This window comes from Peromyscus californicus, unplaced genomic scaffold (assembly GCF_007827085.1).
Source record: "Peromyscus californicus insignis strain IS unplaced genomic scaffold, ASM782708v3 Scaffold_3__1_contigs__length_106647218, whole genome shotgun sequence".
NCBI classification, from domain to species: Eukaryota; Metazoa; Chordata; class Mammalia; order Rodentia; family Cricetidae; genus Peromyscus; species Peromyscus californicus.
The window spans coordinates 105219041-105246677 of NW_026294551.1; the positions used below are offsets into that span (position 1 = coordinate 105219041).

At 42.8% G+C, this 27637-nt stretch overlaps 1 protein-coding gene and 1 non-coding gene across 6 annotated transcripts in view; one reads left to right on the forward strand and one right to left on the reverse strand.

Moving 5' to 3' along the window:
- The window catches only part of Mrtfb (myocardin related transcription factor B), a 168881-nt gene that overhangs the window by 91259 nt on the left and 49985 nt on the right, over positions 1-27637 (forward strand). Inside the window, exon 1 of one of the 5 annotated variants that reach the window (XM_052759559.1) lies at positions 8898-9005. The exons of 3 other annotated variants lie outside the window; for them this stretch is intronic. In XM_052759559.1, the coding sequence (XP_052615519.1) occupies positions 8969-9005 (37 nt within the window). In that variant the 5' untranslated portion in view covers positions 8898-8968. Of the gene's footprint in view, positions 1-8897; positions 9006-9360; positions 9731-27637 lie in introns of those variants that run through there. One more of the 5 variants, XM_052759558.1, reaches the window with a different exon arrangement.
- Trnak-cuu (transfer RNA lysine (anticodon CUU)) lies at positions 15512-15584 on the reverse strand. Its single transcript has one exon. It is a non-coding gene; the product is annotated as a tRNA-Lys (tRNA).

The following is a 27637-nucleotide window of genomic DNA, read 5'->3' on the forward strand; positions in this document are numbered from 1 at the left end:
CAGTCTGATGGAGGCACTTTTGAGGTTCAGTCACTCCAGGCTCCTTTAGATGGTATGTATCAAGGGGACAAATACTGATCAACATAGCCAACCAGTGTCTCTTCTCCTATTGTTTAATTTTAGAATACACATAAAGTAGATTCAGTATTGCTAGTCCAATACCACTGTGAAAAATAAATCAGCACTTTACACACATAAACTTTGTGGTTTATAATTTATATTCTAGTAAAACTAGTTTTTAAATATCTGCTAAGTGAGTGAGTCTTTTTCTGTGTCCTTTTTATTTTACCCCAAAAGCACATAGCGTTGCAGCCTTGCATGGACAGGGTGTGTCTGATCTACCCTCTCTGCAGTGTGGTAGGCTCTTCGCATTCATTTATTTTGATTTTCACATGTGGCTGGCCCACGTCCTTCCTGATGGACATTAGCTCACATTCCAGCCAACAGAAATAGGAAAAGTGAGTTCCCATAGGTTATGCACCCAAGTATGTTGAACAGCTGCACCATTTGATATTTTGCTGTGACTTTAAGTTTCTCTAATTGTGTAAGTAAGCTAATGAGTAAAGCCAAATATCTTTTTCTGCTTTTAACGATTACTTCCAAATACTTAATGTGTGAGGACAAATGATCTGATCATTTCTCTGGCAGGGTTTTGAACATTTTTGTTTTTGAAGCATTATGAATATTCTTTTTTGGCATACTTTGGGACTTTGTTTTAATGTGGCCAAAATCTGTCAGTCATCTATTGCATTTGCATCTTGGGTCAAACTTTGAAAACCTTTTCTAATGGATAGGACCTAGAAAAACCCTGATCCTCACTCACAGTACCCAGAGAGTTTGAATTTTTTGTTTGTTTGTTTGTTTGTTTGTTTGTTTTAGATCCATGAGCCTCTCAGGGGTTTGTTGTTGTTGTCCTTTTCTTTGTTTTTAAGATGTATTTTTAACTCTGTGTGTGTGTGTGTGTGTGTGTGTGTGTGTGTGTGTGTGTGTACACCCGTGCACACTTGAGAACTTGAATGCAGTTGTCCATGAGGGCCAGAGGCACTGGATTCCCCTGCTAGCTGTCAGCCATGCAGTGTCGGTGCTCGGAGCAGAACCAGGGCCTCTCAAGAGCGGTTGGTGGTCTGACTGCCAAGCTCTCTCCAAATCCAGAGTTGGTTTTGCCCCCTCTCCAACTACATGACTTTTATTTTTGTATGTCTTCCTGCCTCTCTTAGGGTGTTTTTATTTTTTCCATATAAGTGTAACTGTCAGCTTGTCTGTTTTTATTGAACAGCTACTGAGTATTTTTATTGGGATCCTACTAAATGTGCAGACTGTCTTAAAGATCTTTATGATTCTCTGTTGTCTTGTCTGTATATGAGGACTGACTGACTGTTCATTCCAACTTCTGTGTAATCAAGAGCTTCCTACATTTCTTAATTAGTAGGAATTTCCTTCTTTTTTTTCTGTTTGTTGATACCTAATATGTTTTTGCTGTTGCTCTTTGTTTTCATTGGATTTTTTGAGAGAGTCACACTGTGTAGTCTGGACTGGTCTGGAACTCATGAGAATATCAGGCTGTGGGGCTTCTTAGGCTTTTGGAGGCCCTTACTTCTGTGTACCTGAAGTCTGTCCCACTCCACATGTGTGGGTTTCTTAAGTCTTTATGTTTTCCATCAGTCAGGGGAATTTTCAGGCATTACTTTAGCAAATATGTTTTTTTACTCCATTGTCTCTCAGCCATCTTTTGGTGGCTCCAGTTGCATTAAAAAACAAACAAACAAACCCAGCCCTTTCCATTTGTTTGTGTGTGTGTATGTGTAGGTCTGGCAGGACAGCTCCTAAGAGCCAGCTCTCCCTTCCTGCTCTGTGTAGAGCTTGGCAGCAAGCACCTTTACCCACATGGAACAGTTTTTACTGTGATCTCTGTGTTCTGCTCTCAGGATCACTACCCCACGGTGCCCTGATCTGTTTGCCCTCCTGCCCATCATAGTGCATAGGGTTTCCAGTTCTGCTCTGAGAAAGCCTCCCTCAGTTAAAGGCCTTTTTTTAACAGATGAGTAAGTGTACCGGTTTGGGTTTGCTCAGTTTTCTAAACAGTAGAAACTATTTCAGGATTATCATATTGCATAAAAGGTTTTTCTCTTTCTCCTACGAATACCATTGTGGGTTTTTTGAAAGACATATTTATTAAAATGCAATTGGCATGCAACAAATTATTCGTATTTAAAGTTTCCAGTTGAGGAATTTGGGCATGTATATACCCTGTGATACCATCACCACAACCAAGATAAAATAACCAACACTTTTTTCAACCTTAGAATTTTCCTCATAACCCTGTACAATTAAATAATTCTTCCCATCATGATCTCCAGGCAACCACTGGTCTGATTTTTGTCCCCGTTAATTAATTTACATTTTCTAGAATTTTATAGAAACCAAATCATACATATATCACGTATTGGGGTTTATTTCTTTCATTGAGTATAGTTATTTTGTTTCATTCATGTTGCTGATTATAATTCTTTTTTTATTGCTGAGTAACATTCCCTTGTATGGATATTTCAAAGTTTGTACACTTATGGATAAATGACTTTGCATTTTGTGGTTCTTATAAATAAAACTGCCAATAAAGTTCTATTAAGAAACTTTTCTTCAAAAGCTCAGTGTAGGGGCTGGAGAGATGGCTCTTGCAGAGGACACTAGTTGAGTTCCCAGCATCCATGTCAAGCAGCTCACATCCTATAACTGCAGTCCAGTGGATTTGATGACCCTGCTGGTTGTCACACTCACACTCACTGCACTCCAGTATACATACGCAGATGTACACATACACACATAATTAAGAATAAATTGAATCTTGTTCTAATAAGCTAAGTGTATTCCTTTTATTTAACCATACCTTATGGTTAAATAAATATGGTTTAATAAAAGAAAAGACTATAAACATTTAATACAAAGATTACAATCAAATGTTCAAGGGAGGCACAGAAGTACAGTGAGTTATCAATCAGATTTTGTAAGGAGGCAAGAGGGCTGTAGTCCTAAGCAAAGGATGTGGATTTTTCCTGGTAAGATTTCTCCTAGGAGGGAGGCTGTGGATAAAGACTGAGGGCCCCCAGTTTCTCAATAGAAAGATGAGGGTGCTAGTACAGTATGATCTGGAGAGCAGTGAGGTGCTGAGACCCAGTGTTGCTGACTCCAAGTAGCATAGATAAGAGAGGGCCCTCCTGTGAGGGCCAGCATGGTCCTTTCTCAGTTTGGGATGGCATCTTTGGTCTTCTGCCTTCAGCTTCACCTTCCATCTATGCCTTTGTCATGACTCCTAAGATGCTACATAAGGGCAGTGTGTGACTCGCTTGGATGATACCGCAGGCCACACCTTGGGCTGTGAGCCACCTCCCAGAGTCACGTGGTGGAGTAGTGCTCCCAAGCTTAACACTTATCAGATGATTTCATTCTTACTGGTGTAATATTGCTGAGTTACGTATAACCATGTATGACGGATAAACTTGTGTTTAGTGGTACTTACGTGGATACAAAGCAGAAGCTCCTTGGTGCTGATTCTAAACCCACAGCCTGAGTGAGGACAACTAACTCACCTGCCTCGAAGCTTCCTGCTGGGCCAGCTCAGATGAAACCATCACTTTGCTTTCTATTGATGTGACTGTCGTTACATTTTCTTTACTAGCTGCCCCTACTTGGTTACAAAGTAACTGTCCAGGTCACTACAGAGTTTTTTCTAGGTTTGAGAAATGAAAACACAATTAAAATTTTATTTATTTACTTATTTATTTATTTTTATGAAGGGGCTGGAGCAATGACTCAGTGGTTAAGAGCACTGGCTGCCTTGCAGAAAACCCACCCAGGTTCAACAAGCGCTCAGTCTGTAACTCCAGACCCAGGGGTTCCAGTGTCCTCTTCTGACCTCTTTGGGTACCCGTACATATGTGTGTGCATACACACACACACACACACACACACACACACACACACACACACACACAGTTAAAAATAAAATAGATTTTTTTAAAAGACTCTCTGAGGATGAAAATAAATACATGAAGTCAAAATACATGAGTGCAAAATACCATGCTTTACATGTATGTCCAAGGGGCATGTTTGTTTTCATGTTATATAACCTTGTGATATTCATATTCATGAAACATGACTAGGAAAGAAATACTGGGATGGGGCATTGGGATGTAACTCCACTGTCCAGCAGCCACGCAGCGTCCCTGATTGTAATGTTATAACTAACCACTCCATCTTTCCTAGGATTTGGTTCACTTCACCTTCGTGTCATCCCTTACATCTTTCCTGATGTTTCAAAACTGTTATTTCATTTTCCCATCTGCTTGTGGCTGTGGATGTCTTCTGAGAACTCAGAGGACTGGCTGGAAGAAAATCTGAGGAGCGCTCTGGGTTATGAATCTTCCAGCCAGTTGTCTGTTTATGTGACTAAAGCTTAGAAACAAGCAAAGGATTTGAATGGCTTCTTTCAGCATTAGTGAGTGTTCTATCATCTCTTGACTACCCATACTATGACTTGAAGGAAAACATAACATGGCATTAGACATTCACATGGAGTCAGTGTTGCCATGGAGCAAAGCCCCTGTAATGAGAGAGATGGGGCTGAGAAAGAATTGTGGGGGAACCCTCGGCTGTGTGCTGTTCTTCACCCTGCTCCACCACTCGGAACAGGATCTTTTGTGTTTACTTGGTTTTTAAAATAGGTCTCACTCTATAGCCCAGTTGTACTGAAACTCACTGCCATCCTCCTGCTTGAGTTTTCCAAGTGCTGGGATTACAGGAATGCACCACCATCCTTGACAAAATGTATTGTTTAAATGATAAAGATAGAGACCTTTTAAGATCATATTTCAGCGATAGCACTATTTAATTTTAGTTTCCTTAAAAAAAAATTTCAAACTCACCATTGGAAATCACCCTATCTATTTAGTAATGACCTAATGGTTTCATATTTCAGAGTAGTGTTTGTAGTGTTAAAAAGGAAGGAAATAAGGACCCGGAATAAGAACTGTTGTAGAAACTTTGTGCCCTTAGAAGAAAACTCAAAGTGTATCCTCCACTGAATGTTTCTTCAATGCATGTGTCCAGCCAGTGTGCAGGAAGCTGCCGGTTCACCTTTCTCCAGAGAGCAGCAGCTGAGGATCTGTGGCAAAGCAGCACATTGTGGAATTGACAAGAAAGCCATGTTCTCTCCATCTCCAAGTCAGAATCCCATCAGCCTCTTTGTGTTGTTGCTTTTAGAGGATTTGCATCAGTGGAACAAGCCCCATTAAGAATATTCCCTGTTCTTTCTGGGTTTGGCGTCACCCCAGCAGGAATCTTTTCACCAGCAGTGTTGTGGGCCTCCGTTGCCTCTGCCAGGTCTGTGTGCGGGTCCCTTGGGCCGTGTTTGTTGTATTGGATCCCTGAAGCCTTTCGTGAAGCACTGCTACTCTAAGCCACACAGTTTTTCTCATGCTTATTAAATATCTGTGCTTGGTGCTAGGGACATGGGCTTGATTTATGGCAGCCAATTTATGGTTAAAGCGTACATACACACAAACACCGGCAAGGCAAGTTTATCTTAAGTAGAAGTGACTTTAATCACACGGTATATCATTTGAAGTTAGATGACACTCGTGACAATAGAACCAAGTGACAATGAAGGTGTGCAGGACATGTGGCAGGAAGTCCTGTGACACTACGGACTTCTGCTAAAGTCATGGCAAGGCTCACTCTCCTCTCTGTTCAACCCAAAGATTGGTGTGAGGTCCCAACAAGGCAGCTGCCCTAAGACACTGGGTGTGGTGCGTCAGGATGAGATATCTCCTGTGCAGGGCAAGGCTACAACACTGACTGTGGGCAGTGATGGGTTGTAGAGACACTGGAGGGCACTTTTCACTCTTGGGAAAAGAGATGAGAAAATGAGCGTGAACCTTAGGTGTTGGACTGGAAGTGGTGGGGTGCATTTGTGTTCTTTGATATTTATAAATAAATACAGATGTATCTATCTGAATATAGATGTATTTGATATCTCTTAATATAGAGAGATGTAAATGTGTGTGTGTGTGTGTGTGTGTTAAATGTAAACACATAATAGCACATCCTAGCTCTGTGCACAGAGGAGGCCTGGAAGAGTGACCATAGCAAGCAGTCAGACCTTAGTTCCTGAATGGGGCAGGAGAAGGTAGACCTGAAACTTCTTGTCAGAGGAGAACACCAAACTAGGAGTCGTGGTCAGTTAGAGACAGTCCTATCACCAAAGAAATGACAGTCATAGGTGCAACCCCTTGAACAAAGCAGGAAGCTATGAGACTGTACTATAAATTGGTAATATATGCTGGCTATTCATTTTCTTACAGTTCAATATACCTCTAATATAGACGGTCCCCAATTTATAATTCTGCTTATGAGTTTCCAGCTGTACAGGAGTGGAAAAGCAACACATATAGAATAGAAAGCATGCTTTGAATTTTTATCTTTTCCTGAGATATGCAGTCCAGTTCTCTTATGCAAAGTTAGGTAGCAGCCAAGCACCTCCACTCGCAGTTAGTCCCAGGATTACCAGGAGATAACGGATATGCCATAGTGCTCTGCTACTGTGATGCTCTGCAGGTTGGAGTATTGCTTAATGCACTTTGAACTTAACACTAGTTTTTAATTTACAATTAATTATCAGGACATAAGTTGTAACTATAGATAGAATGATCATTTTCCTGCCAAACTGTGTCACCCCAGTCTTACCTCAAGGATACAGTCCCCAAACCCAAACTGCGGGTTCTTCTGTAAGTAGCCTGCAGTCCTTAAAATTCAGGGAAAGAAAAGTCAAGAAAGACTGAGAAACTGTTTCAGATTGAAGGTACATGAAAAGATTTAACAGCTGAATCACATGGGACCCCTGCTTTGGATCCTTTTGCTGTTTGGACAATTTGGAACTTGGGTGAGGTTTGTGGATTGATGGTGGTGGCTCATCAGCCTTGATCTTAGTACCGATCCTTATGCTGTGGTCTGGAAAAAGGTGATCTGTGTATAGGAGCATGCACACCAGAGTTCTTAAAGAGATGCTGTATCGGAAATTGTCATAGAGAGTTTGGGGGAAATGTTCTGTGAATTTGAAACTATTTCAAATGTTTTGAGAAATAGCAAAACAGTTTTTTTAGATACATCCATTACTAGAGAAATTATTTCCTTTCAAAACTGTATAGCTAAGACTTTAACATAACTCGTGTTTTTTAACCTACAGACTGAAAACATTTGAGCAGTGCCCTAGGAAATGCATGCCCGGCTGTTGATTTCACTGTTCCTATTGCAAAGTACTCTAAAAATGTAAGCCCCAGAGCCAAGCTTATTATGTGGGAATCTTGGCCTCCACTTGTGAGATATGCTATCTCTAACAAAATATTTGATTTTCCTATCTGTAAATTGGGTTGGTAATGGTGAACTCACAAGTTTACCAACAGGCTGATTGATAAACAAATAAATAAATGAATTACTTAGACTCAGCACATAGTAGGCACTAAAGTGTTGCTGCTTCATAAAAAGTTAAAATGCTTTTATAAATCAGCGTATTGTGATCTCTCATCAAGAGCAGAGAGAGGATGACCTCTGCTCTTAAAGCTGTCGCTAGCTAAAGCCTGGAACTGAGGACTATTCTAAGGAAAGCAGGCAGTGCAGTGCGGTAAAAAAAAGACCTTTGGCTTTGGAGAGCTGCAACTTTGGTATAATTTCAAGCCTGCTTATGACCCTGGTCTTGATTCGTCAATGTCTGTGATTTCCAGTCACCATAGAGGTCAGCAGGACTGCTGGGATAGCATGAAGTTGTACGTGCAGAGCACCAGATGAAGTCCCCAGCTAAGCAGCAGTAACTCCCTGTTACGCATTTGGAAGGACAGGAATGTTTTATCTGGAGAATGGGCCCAGAGAAGGGACAGTGGCAGAAGGTTTGCTTGAGGGCCTATGAGCAGTATGATAGACGCCTCCGTGCGTTCTGAGGTTTAGACTGCCCTGGGCAGCTTCTGTGGCTTCAGAAGGACTCTCAGTTGACAAGAAGCATGTCATGTGTTGTGTAATCCCGTTTTCCAGAGATGGGGAGAAGGGTAGATGGCAGTCTTTGTAGGACAGTGTGTTGAGTGCACGCTAGCCTTGGAACCAGAGGCAAAGGACAGGATGCTTCATCCAGACCCATCTGTGTCATCAGGGAAAAAATATGCTTGTTCTGGGCGCAAAATATAAACCTTTCTTCAGTCCACAAAGGGCCATGCTGTGTGTGTAACTAAAATATATCTGCATTTTCTCTTAAAGAGAAATGTGCTTCCTTTAGAGGCTTTTTTATTCATTTTCCATTAGTGGTACCTCGTCAGCAGGGATGGTGTTGTCAAGCCATTTTCTCATGGTTTCTTCCAGTTTAGTCCCTTACCTTGGTTTGTGCACAAGTTAAAAACTCAGGCAACAAGACTCCTTATGGACTACAGCTCCTGGGCCACTGTCCTTCATTTGATGGTCATAATGGGAGCTCTATGCAAAGGCATATAGTTTGAACCCTTAAAATGAGAGTATTGTGTCTGCCAGCATGTATTTAGTGTATATGGAAACAGACTTGTTCCACGTTGCCTGGAATTTCCGTCGTAGACATTTCCTGTCAGAGTGCCCCTTGCCTGCGTGAGCAGCAGCCTGTGCCTTGCAGGAAAGGTGTTCCTGTTGTAAAATGAAACTCCAGGTCATACTGATTGAATCTGTTAGGAAGTATGCATACGATCTCGGTGGTATTGCTTTGTACTTGGGAAGACCATTCTCCTTTTAAAAAAAAAAAAAAAACATGGTGATTTTAGCTGTCTCAGCCAACTAGTGGCACAAAGGCAAACTGCTGGGTTCTGAATAGCCAAGGAAGCAACTGCTTTTGCAGTGCATTCCTGGCTACCAAGTCTTGGCTCTGCCAGGGACAGCCCTGTACAGCAAACAGCTCCAACAAAGGAATATGGGAGTGAAGGGACGCTTTCCACCCAGATGTGCTGGTAACGTGTTTATTCAGTGTGATATCTCTGCTGAAATAAAACCGCTTCCTTTTCTGTCGTTTGTGTAGCTGGAGAATTTTATGAGTAATACATGTGCTTGTCTGGCCGATTTAAAGTATTCCACAGCCCAAGGCTTTGCTTATAGAGAGCCTTGAAGAGACTGCAGACAGCATTTCATCTTCCTGTTATCAGCAGAGGTTTCTTTTTAACAGCTAGAGATTTTATTTTTAACTGCTTGACTCAGTACTCGTCAGATGATTGGGACCATCTAGCTGCAGATCGAGCAGCCAGTGCGGGGGAAGCTGGAATGGCAAAGGGAAGGGGAATGGCTGGGAAAGGGGGTGGGATCTTAAGAGTCGTGCCTCGAAGGCTCTGCCTCCTCCCAATGTGGAAGAGAGTTAAGGGCTCCCACCCGTGGAGTGTGTCTCCTGGTCAAGCTGGGAACTCCAGGAGAATGGCTGCCTTCTGCCACTTAGAGACGTGATTGCCCTGTGGTTAGTGTGCTGTGAGGAGGGAGCAGGATCAGAATATTCTGTGCTTTCTGCTGTCCTGCAAATCGAGCTTCTCTCCCGTGGATGCTGCCTGTCTCCGGAAGCCTCTCACCATGATCGATAGCTCCAAGAAGCAGCAACAGGGCTTCCCAGAGATTTTAACTGCTGAGGATTTCGAGCCTTTCAAAGAAAAGGAATGCCTTGAGGGGAGCAACCAGAAAAGTCTCAAGGAAGGTTAGTCTGTCTCTGGACAGGGGCAGGATGGCCATGTTCCTGTTCCTGTCACCTTGCCGGCCACCCGGCATTTCTGTCTGCTTTCTGTTCACTGTGACCCTTACACTGTCCAAGTTCTGTGTGGTGACAGCTGCTTCCAAAGAGCCAGTGCTGACAGGAAGCGACATGAGTGGTTTGCAATAATTGGTACTAATACGGGCATCAGGAAGCTGGTGCTTGTTTAAGTTAAATTTGTCCAAATTTGTTTGTGCATTTTCCCTAGTTTGGGGGTTTTCTCTCCCCACCCCACCCACCCCCGTATCCTGTGATTTTTTTTTTTTTTTTGGAGAGGCCATTTCCTTTTTATTATTAATCAGAACATTGCTTCATTTGTGTTTACAATCACCTAATTCCAGGAAAACTAATTATTACCGATTAACATGTTGACTTTTTGTTGTTTAGCAGCAGGAAGGTAGCTGGCTCTTTCTTACTTGAGTCCTGAAATGATGGGTCAACTGTGTGTGCATTGTAAGCATTTTTGTTTTAAAAAGCACTTTTCGTAGTTCGATTTTATTTTTTTTTAAAGCAAGCAAATAAGCCTGAGCATGCTTACTGTTGGTTACAGTTGTGAGCGAGCGCTGCACTGATTAAGAAGATGGCCAGGGACCTGGGAATTCCGTGCTGCTCCTGTTCGCACGGCACTCTTCTCTGTTCCGGCTGAGAGCAGGGCTGTGGCTGAGGAAGAACAGGATTCCTCCATTTGAGACCTGAGTGCCACTGACCCCAATGCCCACTCAGTTTTTAAACTGGCTTTCTGGTCCTCTGGGAGACTTTTCCTTCTCTGTGCTCCCAGTTCTGTCTGCAGACCCCTCCTATCGTCTCCAGTTCCTGTTCCTCCTACCAAGAGCCAGCCTGTAAAAGACCTCGTTGCCCCCAGTAGCACTGGGGGCTGCTTCCATCCTTTTTCTCTCAGTAGTCAAGAGTGTGGAAATGTGATGATGGAAGTGCAAAAGATGATAAGAAACAATTCTTGGAAAAACACCTAGGTCACAACAGATAGCACACAGTGAAATATAAGTAACTGCTGCTGAGAACTGAACAATACGTGCACTCTGTTCATGTACAACATGTGCTACTGCAGATTGTTTGAAAAAACAGTGCCAAGTGAGTTTTTAGGATACATGGAGACTCGTGGAGAGGGGTGGGGGGTTAAAGTTTTTAAATCATGCATTGGTAGTTTAAGAATTTGCTTTGGATCATTTAATTCAAGACGTTTAAATGTCAGCTCCTTTTAATGTCATATATTAAAAAAAAACTTGGTGTGCTTTTAAGATCAGGCAAGTTAAGTGAAATAGGAGAAATAAAAAGATATCAGAACCACTGACTGTGATTTAAAGTACTTAGTAAGCAAGGATCAAAAATATGAAGACAAGGACTACAGGTGTGGAGCATGTGCTAACACATGTAAGTCCCAGCTTCAATTCCCAATACCATACATACATACATACCTACATACATGTGTACATGATAGAAGGATGGTGAGCTGATTGATTGCATAATTAAAATCTCCTTGGCAATCCTGAAGGTTATGCAGTGCAGTAAACAGTGCAGTATTAAAAGAGCAAAAATGGGCTGTGAGTGACAGGTATCTAGGTCCAAGCCCAGATGCAGCACTACTTTTGTGACCCTGGATGTGTTCACTGCTCTGCACTTTAATGCCCTCATCTGCACAATGAAGAGGAAAGGGATCCATGTCTTCTGTGTGCACGGGAGGCTGGACGCAGCATCAGTTTCACGTCTGCTCCTTACCCACTTGTAAACCCGTCGTTACTGTTTGCTTCTGTGCAGAAGTTAAAGTTGAAGAGCCAACATACATTTTCCTCATAAAGAAATGGCCTGTTTGTTCATACATGTAAATTCATAAAGAGGTGGGGGAGAGAACCTTGTGTTTCAAGAGATTCCACAGAAATGACTAGTGAAATTCACATCTCACTGGAATTGCATGGAATTGGGTTTTGACGTGTTTACTTAACGGATCATGTTTTTCCACTCATTTTCAGTAATAGGGGATGAGAGTAAAATGATCCAGCCAGATGTCAAATGAAGGGTGGGCTACTTCCTTAGACCTGGATTTAGTCAGAACAGAAAAATGATTTTTTTTTAAACTCCTTTATTTGGGTCATATGAAAATAACTTGTTCCTATGAAGAACTGAACCCTGAAATTCAGTATGCCCCAGTATGAAATTCAACTGTGGATGCATAATAAGGTGAGTGCAGTGTATTGACTGACTGTAACCTGGGAGCCAAGCGGTATCCTCTTATACATCAGCTGCAGTGTTTCGTGAGAGAGGGTTACTCAGATGCCTTAGATTGACTTACTGAAAATGCCTTCAGGACTAAGTGGATCCAGTGCTGTTTTGGCAAAAGAGGTAAATCTATAAATGACTATTTATAATGCCTAATAGTTTATCTTCATGTGTTAAGAGGCACTTATTAATTTATTTATGATATTTGCATCAACACTGTTGGATTTTTGTACTCATTGTTCAGAAAGTTGCATTTGTTTCTTTGAAGACCAACCTATAGAATTTTTTAAACACCTGTACCATAAAATCCTAAGTTTCTAGGCAATAAATACTAGTTCATCTGATTCTAGTGACAGCCACCAGCCTGGTCCCTCTGGGGCTGCTGACGTGTCGTCTGGCTCTCAGGTGAACACTCTCTTGCTTGCTTGTTTTGAGGTTTTTCCCAATCCCAAAGCTGTTGACAAGTGCTAATTGGCTAAAATTAATATAGGGCTACTGGGGTTGGGGTTCAGATTTTGTCAGCAAATAATCAAAGGTTTAAGGATTTTTCTATGTTTGTTTATATGGGGAAAGCAAGATGGCTCAGTGGGTAAAGGTGCTTGCCACTAAGACTGACCACATGAGTTCAATTCCTGGGACCCATGTGGTGGAAGAGAACTGACTCCCACAAGCTGTTTTCTAACCTCTATACTCATGCCATCACACACACACACACACACACACACACACACACACACACACACACACACACTCACATATACACACACATGTACATACAACTTTATAGAATTTTTGCAATGCGAAAGTTTAGTAACGTGTAGAACAGTTGAAGCTGTACGTCCATCTCATCCAGGATCCTGCACATGTTTAATAAGTGAGTCATACCCCCACCCAAAGGAAGAAGTTCCCCATTGGTAGTTGGCTGTAGATAGCAGGGAATCAGTTGAACAGCAGAAGATACCACCACACTCCAATAATGCTTAGCATTGTGGAAACATTTTGGTAACTCCTAGTCAGTATGTATAGTTGGAGAATTCTGCCCCTTTCTGCTCTGAGTGAGAAGCAGCAATAATCATGAATTCCCTGAACAGAGTTAAAGTAGAGCACTCTTTACACTAGTTCCCTCTGTGAAAGCAGCTATAAAGAATCTCACCTTCTACCTCATCTACAAGGGCCTTGAGCATTTTCTAATTATGCTCAGAAAACATGAGCTTAAATTTAACTTAGAGTTCTACATCATGACAACAGAAGAATTGTTCCTATAAATTTCTAGGAATGGGGTTCTTTAATCCAGATCAACCTTATAATGTGTGACCCTTGACATGAATGAGAGAGTGTATACAGCCAAGGCAAAGTGGTAGTACTTATAGTAAACAGGAAAAAGTAGAATTTGAGATGAACTCGTTGTTACTGAAAATAAAGTACCCAAGAAAGAAAGCTGGATTGTGTATTTGGCTGAAAGTGACTTCACGACCCTCTGCACCTCACTCGGCAGGCCCAGCGAGGAGCTGGCATACCCCAGGCAGCTGTCCTCTGACAGTGACCGAGTGTCTAGGCCCTCTCACTGGACTCAGCCTTTGGTGCTGGGAGTGAGGAGGAGTTTCACAGCTGAGGGAACTGCTAGGTGAAGTGGGAGTCTGTGGCAGTTTGCTGAGGGAGCAGGCGATGCTGTACTGGAACATTAGATTTGTTTAAGGAAAAAAAGACTATTTGTCTGAGATATTCTAGGGAATCCAATCCAGAGAGAGAATAATCAAAATAAACTAGCATTGCCAAAACACACAGCTTTTATGTGGCAGAAATGAACTCATATGAAATTCTACCTGTGTTTATCTATCGGCCAATTCAGTAGTTCATACTTGCATTCCCAGTTGCTCCAAGGCTGAGGCAGAAAGATCATAGGAGTCCAAGGTTTCAAGACCAACCTGGACAGCATGGTAACACTACTTTCTCAAAAAGGGGGCAAGGGTTTAATTAAATAAAAAATTTCAAAAACACTGTCATGGGGCACAGTCACAGCGAAGTCTGCCAAGACAGCATTCCCCAGGGCTCCTGTTCTTCAGCTTTACAGGCCAGAGTCTCTTAGCATGTGTTTCCTGTACTCTTTTCTAAAGAAAGTCATTCACACTGGGCACGGTGCCCAGTCCTAAAATCCTAGCACTCAGGCAGCTGAAGCAGGAGGATCCACAAGCCTGGACTCAGTGAGGCTTTGTCTCAAAAAAAAAAAAAAAAAAAAAAAAAAAAAGTCATTTTAATAGCTGAAAATACTTGATCATCTCCTGCATACTCCCAGGAACTTATTGGAGTCATTGGCATTTCACCAGAGACCACTGTGTTCAACATCTGTTCTGACATCATGATTAGGCCAAAATGGTTCTTGGAGACACAGTCATCTATCCTGCTTTGTACTTGACCCCAAGTCCTGCATCTCACAGAAATGTTATTACACAACAAACATTTACTCCTCTTTTTGTGCAGTATGGAAACTGAACATAGGGCCCATGCTAAACAAGCATTCTAGGACTGAGCTGTATCCCCAGCACTTCAACAGATATTCAGAGTATTGTACCCACCCACCCTACCTTAAACAGTGTATGTTTTGAACTGTTACCTTCACATATAAATTATACATTCAGACTCAATTAGCCCAGTGTCTGGAAGACACTGCAGGGGTGTGTGAGGGCAAACACTGTTCACCAAGGCATGGCATGATCCTATGTTCAATCCTGTTACAGAAAGAAGTAATCACTTTCTCTTGCTGGCCCTCTTCTGATCAGTTCATCTGATAGTCTTTAATGTAGACAGCCAGAATACACTATGGATTTCTAATGCTCTTGAGCCCTGGTGAAAGAGACAAATAATTGGCCAGCTTAGACAAGATGGATATGTCTAGTCACTAGAATATGCTACAGAGCCCATTTGTAGCTAAAGGACATGAATTTTAAAATATCTGTTTTGATTTCTCTGGGAATTTTTACTTCTTTGTTTCTGTCTCCACTCTACTAATTGAAAGTACAATACGTGTGAATTATCATTAAATTCATGTTTAATACATAAGTTTAAAAAATATGGTTTCATATTCAAGTGACTTAACATATGAATGAAGAAAAAAATCTCTTTCCCAGACATGATTCACTATTTTTAAATGGGTATATGCTACTTTTGAGATGAAATTATACAGTCTAATGTAATGGGTAGCCATTCCAGCTTTGCTCTGAAAGTTCCAACCCCCATTGAGGCTTCAGTAACACTCACGCCTACAAGGCGGGGCTGAGAGAGGACCCTGAAGACCTGAGATCCGGATGCACCGGCTCTCTTGGTTCCTGGACCCTGGACACTGGAGGTAGACCAAGCAGAGTTCTCCAGAGAACACCACCAGACTGCGCTACACCTTTCCCAGACCCTGTAACCTATCCCTTCACTTGTAAGTTGCCCACAAAATAAACCTCCCTTTTAACTACGTGGAGTGGACTTAATAATTTCACCAATATCTGGTGCCCAACGTGGGGTATGAACCCACGACCCTGAGATTAAGAGTCTCATGCTCTACCGACTGAGCTAGCCGGGCTGGAGCCAGCACTCAAGGAGGAGGGGGAACGCCTCACTCACAGCGGTTTCACTGGTCTGGAGGCTAAAACTTGCCGCGGAACTGAGACTGGATTAGCTCCTTTTCAGGAATGAAACCATGTAGGTTTTTCCTGGTTTTACAGAGCTCTACAGGCAGTACCCTGCAGCTTCAAGTGCCCGCCAGCTGGGGAGGAAGCTGAGGGTGGGAGCCACCCAGGCCTTTGGAATTTGCCCCACGTGAGTGCCAGATATTGGTGAAATTATTAAGGCCACTCCACGTAGTTAAAAGGGAGGTTTATTTTATGGGGTAACTTACAAGTGAAGGGATAGGTAACAGGGTCTGGGAAAGGTGTAGGGCAGTCCAGCAGTGTTCTCTGGAGAACTCTGCTTGGTCTACCTCCAGTGTCCAGGGTCCAGGAACCAAGAGAGCCGGTGCATCCGGATCTCAGGTCTTCAGGGTCCTCTCTCAGCCCCGCCTTGTAGGCATGAGTGTTACTGAAGCCTCAATGGGGGTTGGAACTTCCAGAGCAAAGCTGGAATGGCTACCCACTACAGTCTAATTTTTATTAAAAATCATGTTTTTGGTTTTGGTTTTTGAGACAGGGTTCTCTGTGTAGCCCTGGCTGTCCTGGAACTCACTCTATAGACCAGGCTGGCCTCCAACTCAAAGAGTTCCACCTGCCTCTGCCTCCTGAGTACTGGGATTAAAGGTGTGCGCCACCACTGCCCAGCTGAAAATCATGTTATTTAGCAGAAAGGAAGTGCCTTCCGTATAGGACTGTGGTAGATGTTGTAAACCTCCATAAGCCATGATGTTCCAAAAGTTTATATAGCCTAAAAATTGGGAAACTAAAATGACATTATAAAAGTCCAAACACATGTACACATACACACACACACACACACACACACACACACACACACACACACACACACACATATAAAAAGACACCGGAAGAAAACTACATGTGCTTTGGTCCAAATGAGCCAGTAGTCCAGCCTGGGGATCCAGCCCCTTTTCAGATGCATACAGTTGGTCACCTACCTCCAGATGTCCTCCCCGGGCATCTTATTTCTTACACCACACATGTTCCTCCAGGCTTTCCCATCTCAATGCACATCACCTCTCTTCAGCCAGTGGCTCCAGCCAAGAGTGGCCATGAGAGTGATCTAGATTCCTTCCCTGACCTCATCTTTTACCAAGTCTGTCAGTCCTTCCTCAGAAATGCATTCTGTCCCCACAGCACTGAAGCACTGTGGCCCAGGCTTCCAAGGAATCTGCTCAGGTGGAGGCAACTGTGGGGTTGACCTCCCTTCCCTTCCAACAGTCCTGCACCCCTGCTAGCAAGAGCCATCATGGTGAAGTGCAGACCTGCTCAGCTGTGCACACTGCTTAGTGCCTCTGGTAGCATTCTGCTCTATGGGGGAATAGAACCCAATCCCATAGTGTCTAGGGCCTGCCCTGACTCCAGGACTTCCCTCTCCTCCCTCCAGCACTGTTCTCTCAGAAGGCCTGTATTGGTACCTGGTCTAAGCCACCCCAGCACAGCCTCCCTCCCTCAACCTCCAGTTTCACTACAGATGTCAGACACTGCTGCAAGGACCTATCTGTGCCCACCTTCACACTTACTTGGGTCATTGTTGTCCCATGTCCATCAGCATTATTCCTGTAAATACTACCTCTTCTGGACTCCAGGATCTCAGAGGGAAAGAGCTGAGTTTACTCTCTGTGTTTCAAAGCCTGTTCCAGAGCAAGGTGCCATCTCCTGAGGTGGGTCAACAGGGATGTGTGCACAGGCTTCTGGGATTGCCCTGATCCCTTCACCCAAAAAAAGAAAAGGCCATCAGAATCACCCCTTTGTGGTTCTGTGAATCACGTGATAGTGCAGGTGTGGGACTGGAGATGGAAGGCTGTAGCTGTGTCTCATATCATCTCACCATGGTAACATGACAGTGTAACACCAGTCTTGTTGAAAAGCTTTAAGAATAGGTATGTTCAGAGCTTTGGGTTTTCAGATATTTCCTAATGGTGGCTTTCCAAGGATATTTGTTTTGAGCAGGAGCTGAAGGGTGAAGAAGGGTCAGCTTAGAGTTTGTGTCTTCCACAGCAGCCATCATTTCCCACACCTCTAGAGACTGGAAGCCTAGAGGCCTGGGCTTCTGGTAAGGGCTCTCCTCTTGTCTTGCAGTTTTGTCAAGTGGTCCAGAGGGAGAGGAGTTTCTTTTCTTATAAGGACACTAATCCTTCTGACTCCATTCAACATTACCTCCTAAAGGTCCTGTCTCTAAATAGTCACTACCTGCAACACAATGAATTCTTGTTGGCATGTATAGCTTTCTGATTACACAAGACTCCCCATGCATGCAGTCGGTGTGGTTAGCAGCATTGTTGAGGGAGATTAGTGCTGTAGCAAAAGCTCAATGCTATAGTATTTTGGTAAACATTCTTTTATGAGCTAAATGTTTTTAAGAAAAATTACTTGTGGAAATGGCTTAATTTCTTGCCTTAATTCTGCTTCTGTCTCTTACTAGTTTATGTATGATAATACATAAGTAAGTGCTTAATTTCTCTGAAAAAGCAAATATCTGTACTCACCTCATGGTGCTACTGGGAAAGGAGATGGGTGATGACAGACAGCTCCCAGTGGCGCCTGCTGTGCAGGAAGTCCTCCATAGTGTTACAGCACTGGGAACCCCACTTTGCTTCCCTTTCAGCTTGGGGACACAAGCAGACTGCTTTCTAGGCTGTTGACACAAGAGAACACAGAGGCAGGCAGTTTCCTAGCTGTGTACCATTTCTGAGTAATGAACCTTCCTGTTAGTTAATGTGAATTCATTTCATATCTAGAGATTTGTGGACATGATAATTCTAGCATCCTTGTTCATTGGCTCAAATTGCACTTATTTGTTTTAATGGAAGAGCACCACCAGATGACAGTCCATCTTATAATCTAAATACCAGTCAGCAATCTTTCTCCTGGTGCACACCCTGCCATTTTAATACCAGAACGGTGACTGTTGTGTAAAGGACAGCTGGGTGACCCTTCAGGCCACATACAGCTACTCAAACCTGGATCATCATGAGTAGTTGCAGAGCTGTTAGGATAACACAGATAGTGACATTGTTCAGTTGCCTTAATGCTTTGATGTGCATTACACACATACGAACATGGATGGATATGAGTCTACAGATATGTAAGCATATGCATTTGTATGTTTATATACTATGAGACAGCAGGCTCTCTGCCAGCCCTGTGGTATCTTTCTTACAAGGGCATTAATCCTACTAGATTACCTCACCACACACCTGACCCCACCAAATGAGACAAGCCCAGGTAAGGAGCATGGGTCAGGCTACTTCCCTGGAGCGAGCAGCTTGCACTGGCTGTCCAGGGAAGTGAATAGAAACAATATTTCTGTTTTCCTGTTAGTTGCTTCTTGTTGTCTAGAGCACCTACCTTAGATATTTATGTTAAAATCTTTTAGACAGCTGCACACTTTGGCATTGCAGAGGGATTAAGAGGTGAATGAAGGTTTATCTGGAGCCCACCTTAAGACACACCTCCACCGTGCTTCTCATATAGCACAGAAGTGTTGACTGTTTATAATCTCCAAAGTAAGAAAAATAAGCATTCTGTTCCCTTGGAACCATGTAAATAAGAAATCTTCACATGAAGAGCCTCATGATTCTTCAAGTTAAAAATTGGGGGGCGGGTATCAAATGTTACTCTAGCTTTCTGATCTTTCTTGCACTGGGCAAGTGCATTGATGAGTCTGCTCCTTCAGTGCCTTCTTAGAGCGCTGGGATGCGTAGATGCCACTGTGGGCTTTTTCCCACTGCTTTTGCACCAAGTGAGACAATGTGTATGTCTTTCTGGAATTCTGCCATGGCTAGTGTGATCTCTGCCCTTCCACCGCTAGCTGAATATCAATCACATTGTCATACCAGGACAAGCAGACATTCCTTCCAACTCTGCAAAAAGGGATGAGGAATCTGTGTGAAGGTATGCTCAGTTTAAAGGAACATGCCCCATTTTTAGCAGTCTGTTTCCATGACAACAGAAGCAGCAGCCAACCAGAGAGTTCTCAAAGCTCCTGTAAATTTCCAGACCTTCGTAGTGAAAACATTGTCTTCCTGCCCTGGTACCACAGAAGAGTGCAGGGAACCAGCAGGCCTGGAGTAGCATTCCAGCTGGCTGCAGTTGGGCTCTTTAAGTGCTGTTAGAAGGTGAATGCTGCATCGAGGGACTTCCACCCTCACCGGCAGTGTGCTTGTAAGCATGCAGCAGAGGGCCTTGCCCTGCAGCACTGAAGAAGAAGAAGAAGAAGGCGTGGCATCCCAGCCACCCCTCAAAGCTTTCTTTGGATCCTCATCTGCACAGCATTTTAGTCAATGTCATGTTGCTGCTTCTGTTTTCATCAGGAAAGAGTCATAAAAATTCTGGGGCAGATGCTGTTTGTGCTCTTGGCTGAGCCCTGGGTCTGTGGGCGCCCTCTGCAGCCGCCCTTGTACCAATAGGAAGTGGAGATGGAAGTGTGCTCAGTCAGTACAAACAGCACAGCTTCCAGGGTGAGCTGCTGCTGGGTTCTGTTTTGTGGTTTGGTTTGGTTTTCCTCTCTTTGCATTACATTTTAAAAATTACTTGAAGAAAGCCAGGCAGTGGTGGCGCACGCCTTTAATCCCAGCCCTCGGGAGGCAGAGCCAGGCGGATCTCTGTGAGTTCGAGGCCAGCCTGGTCTACAGAGTGAGTTCCAGGAAAGGCGCAAAGCTACACAGAGAAACCCTGTCTCAAAAAAAAAAAAAAAAAATTACTTGAAGAGCCTTATTTTACTATGAGCAAATCAGACCTCAAAATTACAGCTAAAACCATGGGCCTTTGGTGGCTCCTTTTAGCATCTGAGGATTCATAGATTCACAGTGGATTTCACATTCAGTGTGAGTTGGATAATAAGATACTTCTGTGGGCTTCACATCTTTGCTCATAGCCTGTCCTTTTTAGTCTCCTTTATCCTTCACAACAACATAATTATGTTTTGTTTTCTATTCTATGACACCAATGTCAATTCAAAAATAGGTACAAGAGCTGACAAGATGGCTCCCTGGGTAAAGGACCCACTTGGCAGTTGGCTTCTACTAGTCATCTTGTCTCCACATTCAGACCATGGCTACCCCAACACACACAGTAAATTAATAAAATGCAAAAAAAGATTAATTTTTTGGAAAAAACACAGACTCCCAGATTCATACAATGAGATGAAACAGTTTACCCCAGCATAATCACTTACTCATAGAAAATCCTTCTGAAAATTTGTTCTTAAATGTGGCATAGTATTCCCTTTTCTTAGGAAACTGAAGCCAGTTTTGTATCTAGCATGTGACGTGAAGAAAAGTACTGTTTTTAGTAAGCATTGTAGAAGAGTCCAGAAGCACAAGAGAAGTGGACAGAAGTCAGTGTGGCAGGAAATAAAAAATACAACTATTTTAGTTACTAAATCACCCCCTTAATGGTTAATTGAGTTGTGTTGGTGGGGAGGGGACAAGCCAGGAAGTAGGAAATTGGAGATGTGATCCTGAGAAATTAGTTCTTTAGTGTATCCTACCTTATCTTCTATTTTTTAAAAAAAATGTATTGTCCAGGTGTGGTGGTGGCACACGCCTTTAATCCCAGCACTCGGGAGGCAGAGGCAGGCGGATCTCTGTGAGTTTGAGGCCAGCTTGGTCTACAGAGTGAGTTCCAAAACAGCCAGGGCTACATAGTGAGACCATGTCTCAAAAAAGAAAAAAAAATGTGTTAAAGTGAAATTCACTTAATATTAAATTAACCATTTTAAAGGAATCAATTCAATAATATTTTGTACATTTAATGATTGCTACAGTGTAGGCTCAAAGAAATTTCATCACCTCAAAAGAACACCCAACACAATCAGCAGCTGCTCCCAGGTCCCGTCCTGGCAGCCAACAGTCTGCACACTGTTTCTAGATTCGCCTGTTTTGGATACTTCTTATAAGTGAAATAGCGTGTCCCATTTTGTGTCTGTCTTCTTTCACATAGCATGTTCTCCAGGCTCATCCACTAAGACTCTCTCTCTCTCTCTCTCTCTCTCTCTCTCTCTCTCTCTCTCTCTCTCTCTCTCTGTGTGTGTGTGTGTGTGTGTGTGTGTGTGTGTGTGTGTGTGTGTGTGTGTGCGAATTCACACTCACATGAGTGCAGGTACCAGCAAAGTCCAGGAGAGAGTATCAGATCCCAGGAGCTAGAATTAGGTGAGTGTGACCCACACAGCGTGTGTGCCAGGAACTAAACTTAGGCCTTGTGTGAGAGCAGCAAGTGCTCTTAACCGCTACACCGTCTCTTCACCTCCTCACCCACATTTGGTCTGTATCAATACGTAATTCCTTTCTGGGACTGAATAGTACTCCGTTTCCAGTATAGACTCGAGATAGCTGTGAGTAACAAGCTGTTGAGGGTGTAGTTACTGTGACCACGTGTGTGTCTGCATACCTGAGCTCTTTGCATTTCACTTAGGAATAGAATTACAAGGGTGTACTTGTTTTTAATAAAGGTGCCATATATAGAACTTTCAAAAGACTCTAATAAATGTTCTTATTTTGTGTCCTTTGGTCTTTTTTTTTTTCTGATAGAAATGGCATAGTTCAGAGCCAGTGGGTGACTTTCTAACCATAGCTGCTGCCTTATTATCTGGAGCACTTAAGTAATAAATGGCATTGTTTCTCTTTCATCTTTTCCGATTGTGTATGAGTAAGTACTTCACTGACCTCGAAGCTGACCTTCCTGTCATCCTTCTTTCTCACTTTCAACACTGAACCGTTTTTCCTACCTCTCTGAGAAAATACAAGTTATCACCCCAGAACTGTGTGACTGTCCCAGACCAGAGCTGGGAGCCTCCTGTAGATCCAGCCTTCCTGTGATACAGTAACTCCTCACAGAGGCTGTCCTTGGGTGTCTGCCCCTTGCTCCTTTGCCCCCTCCAGTCTAACTTCCACCAAGCGGCTCCTGTGTGTGTGGAAGTAGCAGCACCCAACACCCCTACTCCATCCTTCCTCTGATGTCCATGCTCTCTTCTTTCTGAATCTGACCCACAAGTGCACGTTGAATTGTTGGTTTTCTTGACAGCCAAGCCCTGAACTCCTTTGCTTTCTGTTTATGTCTCTGCTTCAACAAATGCCTGTAGCTTCAATACCACGTTGTTCCCAGTCTCTTGTGCCTGGGACCCACAAAACCAACTGCCATCTGACATTTCTGCTTCCATATCAAATACGAGCTTCCTAAGGTCTAGCCTGAGCAACTCATGTCTGTAACTGGTCTACCAAATACTCAGGCCTGAGATCATCTCAGAACAGTTCTGAAAGCATTAAGGAAAATTAGTCCTGTCAGAGCTCCTGCCCTGGAACATTGCACTGATTCCCCAAGACCCCTGAGCTTCTCTGCCACATCATCACAGCCTAGCCTGCGGTCCCAGGGCTCTTCAGTCCATGGTTCCGGCTCTGTGCAGCCCTTACTTCTTACCACTCAGTGAATGTATATATTTTTTGGCATGAGGTCACCAGTGTGGTCTGGTGAATGAAGGCAATCTTCATTTTGGAGTTGATTAAAACATGGTGGTATACGTCATGGAGCAAGTGGAAACAGAGTCAGTCTTGTGCTTCCTGACACTATATATTGTCACCACATCTGCATGGCAAAATGATTCTGTCAGGATGTTATATCCCTTATTAGAAATTTAATTGGGCAAGCAGTGGTGGCACACACCTTTAATCCCAGCACTCAGGAGGCAGAGGCAGGCAGCTCTCTGTGAGTTTAAGGCCAGCCTGTTCTACAGAGAGAGTTCCAAGATAGTCAAGGCTACACAGAGAAATCCTGTCTCAAACAAAAACAAGAAAAAGAAAGAAATTTAATCTATAATTGTATCATTAATATACTCCCAAAATGAATGAATCTCTTAACTGTGCCTGTTTATAGTAGCAAGAGGCCTTGCTAAACAAGTACTAAGTTTTTAAGAAGAAAAAGAACTAGTTTTCATTTTTTAAGCCAACTCACAAACTGCGTGACTAATACAGTCCCACCCTGTGTGTTTTCTTTGCATACTTTCTGTGTACTATTAATAGAATGTTCACCAGACATTTTCTGAAGCCATGGGGCTCTCACAGTGGTGACAGAGGACAGGAAGTCTGGGCAGAATGGAATAGCTTTCATAGTTCAACAAATAAATAGGAAATTTCATATAAAATGTGATACATCAAGGTACTGACATCATCACACACACATGGGTCTTCCTCTGAGGCCTGGGCTCAGAAGGAAGCCTCTGAGGTAACTTCTTCCCCTGACTGCAAAATAAACCTTCCTGGCAAAGATATCTGGAGAGATGCTCGAGGTTAACATCTCATACAGAGTATCAGAGGACCTGAGTTCAGTTCCCAGCACCCACATTGGTTGGCTCATGGCTGCCTGTAACTCCACCTCTAGAGAACTGACACCTCTGGCCTCCATAGGCACCTTCACACATGTATGCCTACCCATACACAGATACATAATTTAAAATAATAAATCTTGAAATTAAAAATATAAATGTGGAAATCTGTAAGCATTTTTTTAATTTGCAGTTTTGTGCTTGAAATAATAGTGGAAGTAAAAATAGTAACAGCCATCACCATTTTAAACATTTGTTTGCCTTTTCAATATAAATTTTTCATGGTGTGATTTGCCTGTAGCTGATAAAACAATGGTTAAATCTCATTTGGTCACTGAACTGCATGACAGATAGATTAGACATGGGCCAACTTGACTCTCCGTGCCCGAGCCCAGAAGATAAAGCAAGTGTGCTTCACTTCTGTGAGCTGTCCGGTTTGTAGAATCAGGCCCTGGCTTCATCCTGCTCAAACAACATGTGATATATTTCTGCCAGAGTCCAACCACTTCACTCTCTTAATTACTCCAACATCTGTTTGGGAAAAGCTGAAACGAGGATCTGTCCATTGCCCCACAGGTTCTTCCATCAGAGGATCACCAGTTCCAGGGTGCTAGTTCATCCCTGCGTTGTCTTGGCCCCAGCTCACCACTCTTTACTGCACTGCTCAGGTTGGGGTTGTCTCGGGAATCTGCAGTTGGCCTTCTCCTTGTCCTGTAGTTACAGAACATATCCTGACCCCTCCCTGACTGCAGCCAGCTGCTCAGCACCCTTCCTCTCCTCTGTCTGTCCTCTTAACACCACAGCAGTTTCCCAGAAAGTGTCGTTTCTGCCTTGTTTTTGACATATACAGCTCTCAGGTGTCCTCAGAGTACCAAAGCCAAAGCTCATGCTGTTCTGCATATGAAAAATCACTTTAATCATATCAAATGTAGGAAACATTTCAATACTGGTCATTTTAATTTGAAAAGCTAAAATTTTGTAAAGTATTATATAAGTTATATGTAAGGTCTTTTATGTTAGATATTAATCTTAATTTTATTACCTTAAACTATTTAAGAAGCAAGGGAAAGTAATTAAAGAACACACTTTTAATATCGAAACATTTGTCATGTTTACATGACACAAGGTTAATCATTAGTAGATGAGCTACCTTTTTTCAAAGTAGTGATTAAAATCAAATATTTTATTTTATGAAAACAGAGCAAGTTCAAAACACATTGACACAGTTTGGTTTGTGTGTTTTGTAACAAGAAGTATTAAATTAAAATTTCAAAATCTTTCTTCTTGTAGAAATGAATACGAAAGACCATGAATGCTAGCCCTGAGGAACATGAAACATGGTACCTTAGAGTCAATAAGTAAATTTTCACCTTGATAAAAGGAATAGAAAGTCATTTGTGGTCTCATTCATCTGCCGTAACTTCAAAACATGATGGCATGTGCACAGACTGGTCCTTTCCCTAGCAATCACGCTGGGTGCAAAGCCCATCGAGATATCCTTCTGTCTAGAAATTTAAATTTAGGAAATGAGGAATAAAGTTTATGCACAAAACTCCACCAGAATATCATTATTGCAAGCATTGGAAATAAGTCAGTGATAAATGGTAGCTCTTGAGAGCTGTATGGCACCCCCAGCAGACATAACCTGCAGCTACTAATGTAATGTTTATCATTGTGTAGACCATTATGAGATTGGCAGTGTGCAAAGCAGAGAACCATTGTGTTTCTGGGTGTTAACGTCTGTGGTTTTCACTTTTAGGTCTCTTTCTTTTCCATATTTTCTTGTTGAATGTGACTCAGGGCTCGAACTAGTTGAGAAAGACTTGAACCATGCTTGTGCAAATGGGCTGCATCCTCATCCGCCTCCCTTGACAGGCCTTTGTACACCCCTGAGTGTTGTATATCTGGAAGTATCTGGATCCACACATTGAGATAGAGGCTTCCAGAGGTGCCTTGCTGCTTGTATGCAGTATACTTCTGTGTGTCAGCATTTCCTTTTCCTTATGGAACAAACGAGTTTAAGGACTTCTCAGGGGACAGGGTTTTGAAATGCTTTCATTCCTAAAGTTTCCAGAAATAAAGACAACCTCTACAAGGATTCAAATGTGAATTCAATTTTACTTTCTTAGCTATGCTTTTTGCTTTATGAAAGATGTAAGCATACTGTCTTTGTGTTTTGAACTGCTTTCCCACCAGAATTCCACGTCATGTGTATTCTTTTCCCTTCAGTCATTTGCAAGATGGGCATGGAAGGTGCTGAATGTCAGGCTGGTCAGCGTACTAATAGCATGAAGGCTGTGGTCTCATGAGCCCATTAGTGCCATGTGACGTCTCAGAGAGGCACAGGATCCAGCTCTCAGGTACACTGCACAGACATGAAGCCCTCTCCAGAAAAACAGGCTTCTCGGACATCTGTGCCATCCTAGGACATTATGCTAGGCTCGTATGTAGACTAGGATGGCAGCTAGGGATACAGCTCTGTAAGGGGCTGAGGAACATCCAGTGTTCTGGGATTTCTCTTTCACATGGATGGGCCAGCCTGAGAGAGGAAGGAGAACCTGTAGCTAGAGTTTTCCTGGTCCTGCCTGGCCCACGGTCAGGACAAATCTCTCTCACCCGCCAGTCCCACAGCTGCTCAGACCCAACCAAGTAAACACACAGAGATTTATATTGCTTAAAAACTGTATGGCCGAAGCAGGCTTCGTGTTATCTAGTTCTATCTTAAATTAACCCATATCTATTAGTCTATAAGTTGCCACGTGGCTCGTGGCTTACTGGTACCTTCCATCTCGCTTTTCATGGCGGTGGCTGGCAGTGTCTCTCACTCAGCCTTCCACTTCCCAGAATTCTCTTCTCTGCTTGTCCCGCCTATACTTCCTGCCTGGCTAGTGGCCAATCAGTGTTTTATTTATTAACCAATCAGAGCAATACATTTAACATACAGAACATCCCACAGCACTTCCCCTTTTCTTTTTTTCAAAAAGAAAGGTTTTAACTTTCACATAGTAAAATTATATATAACAAAACAATTATCAAGCAAGAATTACAGTTGCAATATCTAGTCCATTTATAGTATCTAGTCTATTTCTGTTTGGCAAAATTAAAGAAGATATCCTATCTTATATTTGTGAGTCTAAGGTTTCATATCGAACTTATCTCTTATCATAACTAAGGAAATTATAACTATCTAGTCTTCAATTACATCAAAGACCCCAGAAAGATATAATATTACCTGAGAAAAGGGAGAAGGATGCAAGCAACTTTCGGGAGTCTTTCGAAAGTAGACAGAGACAGCTGGCAGCCTGGACAGTCATCCAAAGTTCTTCTGTAAAGTTGGGGCATCTGTCTTCAGCCCACAGGCCTAGAGTCTCTCAGTCACTTCTCTTTGTGTCCTGTAGAATGTCTGGCAGTTTCCTCTGAGAAGCAGGAACCTGAAGGACCATTTTGACAAACAAAGTTCAGTGATCACCTTCCTATGGGTCCTGCATGTCCAGTCGATCAAGCAGTCCAGTCAAGAACAGTTTCTTGCCCAAATGGCTATTTTTTTCCAAGAAGAAGAAAAGCTCCATATAGAGTGTCTTCAATGCCCATCCTCCTCTCTGAAGTAAATCAGTACTGCCAGAAGCA